The 3,011-nt window shown below is 41.1% G+C and overlaps 2 protein-coding genes across 3 annotated transcripts in view; both read right to left on the bottom strand.

The window, feature by feature from the left end:
• The window catches only part of LOC111645640 (major histocompatibility complex class I-related protein 1-like), a 44,721-nt gene that overhangs the window by 20,820 nt on the left and 20,890 nt on the right, over positions 1 to 3,011 (bottom strand). The window lies entirely within an intron of this gene.
• The window catches only part of LOC111645642 (uncharacterized), a 15,523-nt gene that overhangs the window by 4,656 nt on the left and 7,856 nt on the right, over positions 1 to 3,011 (bottom strand). The window contains exons 5-6 of the mRNA XM_087170582.1: positions 1,957 to 2,235; positions 1,153 to 1,446 (exon numbers count right to left, since the gene is read on the bottom strand). Of these exons, the coding sequence (XP_087026708.1) occupies positions 1,153 to 1,446; positions 1,957 to 2,235 (573 nt within the window). The remainder of the gene's footprint in view (positions 1 to 1,152; positions 1,447 to 1,956; positions 2,236 to 3,011) is intronic.

Below are 3,011 nucleotides of genomic sequence, written 5' to 3'. Positions count from 1 at the left end.
TGTTGTTTAGATCTTACATTATTTCTGTTCCTGTAACCACTCCCTTCACCCATCATGCTTTAGTCACATGATCATCAGACTGTGGCTGTAAACCCTGCAGCTCTCACTGGTTCAAACACATTCTGTTTTGCTGGGAACTGAAGTTTGTTTCACTTTTAAAATCTGGATAAAGCATCAACTCAAAGTCTAAGATCAAAACAGAGAAGAAAGAGACGACGTCTGTGGTTTGGTTTCTCACCACTCTTCTTTCTGTAGATGAAGAATCCAACGGCGGCGATGACGAGAGCGAGAACCGCCACTGCAGCGATGATGATGATGATGATGATGATGATGGTGATCAGGGGAGGGGACTTCTCTGTGGAGCAAAACACAACAAACCAATCACAACCTGTCCTGATGAAGCAGGTCAGAAGAGACGACCACACCACCTCCCTGTACAACGTGTGTGTGTGTGAGAACTATGAGACCTTCTGACAATCACAGTCACATTACTGTGAACAACTGGCCAATAAACCTGAGTCTGACCCATTTACTGACAGATACATTTATATTCACCCAGTTATTACATCATTTACTCTCTATTCATCTTCTATAACTGACAAATGGTTAAATCAGTGCAGTGGCTATAATCTCTAAACTGAGGTTAGACAATAATCCAAACTCACACTTTGTCTGTTGATTCCTGCAGAAACCTAGAATTATATTTTTACAATGATTTCAGCTCTAGAATGAATTTATAAAAGTGGTAAATTTCAATGTAGAAAATAAAGAAAAAATGAATAAAATCATGTTTAACTGTCGACATTGTTCTTGTATTAAAGTAAGTGAACAGTCAACAAGCAGTACAGAAAATGTGGTGGACACGCTCTTTAAAACTAAAACTTTAATCAGAAAGGAACCTTATTAGAAAGATATCAGTTGTTTTCCAGCATTTGTCAGAATCACATGATGATACTAAAGTGAGATACGTGTTGGTTTAATACTGATCCAGCCTTAAAAACATTTAGAAACTGGATGAAAGAAACTGAACAAAAACCAAACAACATGAGAGAGAACTTCTCATCCTACACACACGACAATACATGAAGTGCAGGAATATTATAGTGAATGAAACGTGTTTCCCACCTTCATCACTTCTGATTCAAATCTTACCTTCATTGGTCTTGATCACTGATTTGTCCAGTTTGATGACGATGTCCTTCACTCCAAGGAGCTGAAACACACATTCATACTTCCCCCTGTCTTCAGGTTTGACTGATGAAAGGTCAACACTCATCTGGAAGGTTCCATCATGGTTGGGGAGGATCTCTCCTTGGTCCACGCCCTCATAAAGATCCTCTCCATCTTTCCTCCAGAGCATCGCAGCTCTGTGAGGGTAGAAACCTGTAGCGTGGCAGCTGACTGGAGAGGAGGGAGTCTTCTGGAGGAGAGACACTGAGGGAGGCTCTGGAGGGAGAAACAGAAAAACAGCTTCTAGTTTCTTATCATTTTCTGCAAACTAACATTACCATTCCTGTTTGATGGGATGTGTTTTGAATACGTTTGTTACACATTTCAATATATATGCCAAATGTAATTTTAAAAAAAGGTGTGGTGGGACAGAGGGGGAAAAAGACAGATGAAGAAATGTGAGGAGGGAGAGAGAGAGAGGTTAGAAAGAGCAGAGGTGAAGAGACAGTGATGGAAAGACAGAGTGAAAGAGACACTGAGGCAGAAAGAAATGGGGCAGAAAGGAAGAAAAGTGGTGATAAATATGTAAGAGAGAGTGACAGAGAGAAAATGGGGGAAAGGAAAGAGAGGTAGAGGTGAGAGAAAATGAGAGAAATATAAATGTGTGTAAACTGACACAGTCGGTCTCTGGATGTTGCTTTGTATTTATTGTTACTGTTGGTTAGAAACAGAGGAAACATGTGAAGACTGTTGTTCATGAAACTTCATCAGATCATGTGATTGTACCTTTTCTCAGCAGAGAGCTGCTCCCATAGTTCACATACTTCTTCAGCCAATCAACACAGATCTCAGTGAGGTACTGCTTCCTCTGTGTATTCCCAGCTTTTTCATTGTCCAACTTCTGTCTGGAGATGAGAGCCTGTGGTGTTGGAGCGATCCATGTCTTTGTCTTTAGGTCAAATGCTATGAAATCTTCTCCATCATAACCGTCTTGATAATAACCTTTAACCTCTTTAGCGTCATCGTCCCACTCACAGCCGACCATCCACTGGTAAACGTGGACTCCTGAGACAGAGACAGAGATTGTTGTAAACAGACTGAGATCAGCACAGTCAGTCATTAACAGCTGATTTCACATCTTTACCACAGAGACACACTGATCCACACACACACACACACCAACACACTTACAGCCAGTCACCATCTGTGTTTACTCCTTATAGAGAGAGACAGAGAAGCAGAGGCTGCTGGGAAACTGAGTCCCATCCCAACACACAGTCCACATCCTCTCTTTACCACACACACACACACACACACACACACACACACACACACTTACTAACCCACAGAGACACACACACACTTTATCTACACCAGGGGTCTCAAACTCTCTACATCCGGCCGCGACTTGACGTAAAAAATGAAATGCAATTTGGCCCTTCAAGTTTATTTTTATTTATTTGTTTTCCACAATTAGGACAATAATTTTGTGCGCAATTTAAATTATAAAAACTATTCTAATAAAAAAAAAAATCCAAACTGATCTCAAGGGAAGTGCTGAAGAAGAACAAGGAAAGTTAGTAGAAGAAGCCGAAGATGTCGCTCTCCAAACGTAAAAGAAAAGTGGACGACGAACACAGACAATTTCAAGAAAGATGGACATTGGATTATTTTTTTGTTGCGTTCAGTGGAAATGCCACCAGCCTCATATGTAAAGAGAAACTCGCCGTTCTTCAGGAATATAATATCAAGCGACATTACGCCAGTAAACACAGAGAGCATCGTGATAACCACAGGGGAGAGGACAGGAAGCAGCGAGCCGAGCAGCTACAAAGAGGACG

This window comes from Seriola lalandi, unplaced genomic scaffold (assembly GCF_002814215.2).
Source record: "Seriola lalandi dorsalis isolate HSWRI2012SDOR001 ecotype SW California unplaced genomic scaffold, Sedor1 jcf7180002054954, whole genome shotgun sequence".
NCBI classification, from domain to species: Eukaryota; Metazoa; Chordata; class Actinopteri; order Carangiformes; family Carangidae; genus Seriola; species Seriola lalandi.
Note: the sequence above shows the minus strand (reverse complement) of the source record. Positions and strands in the feature narration are given on the sequence as shown.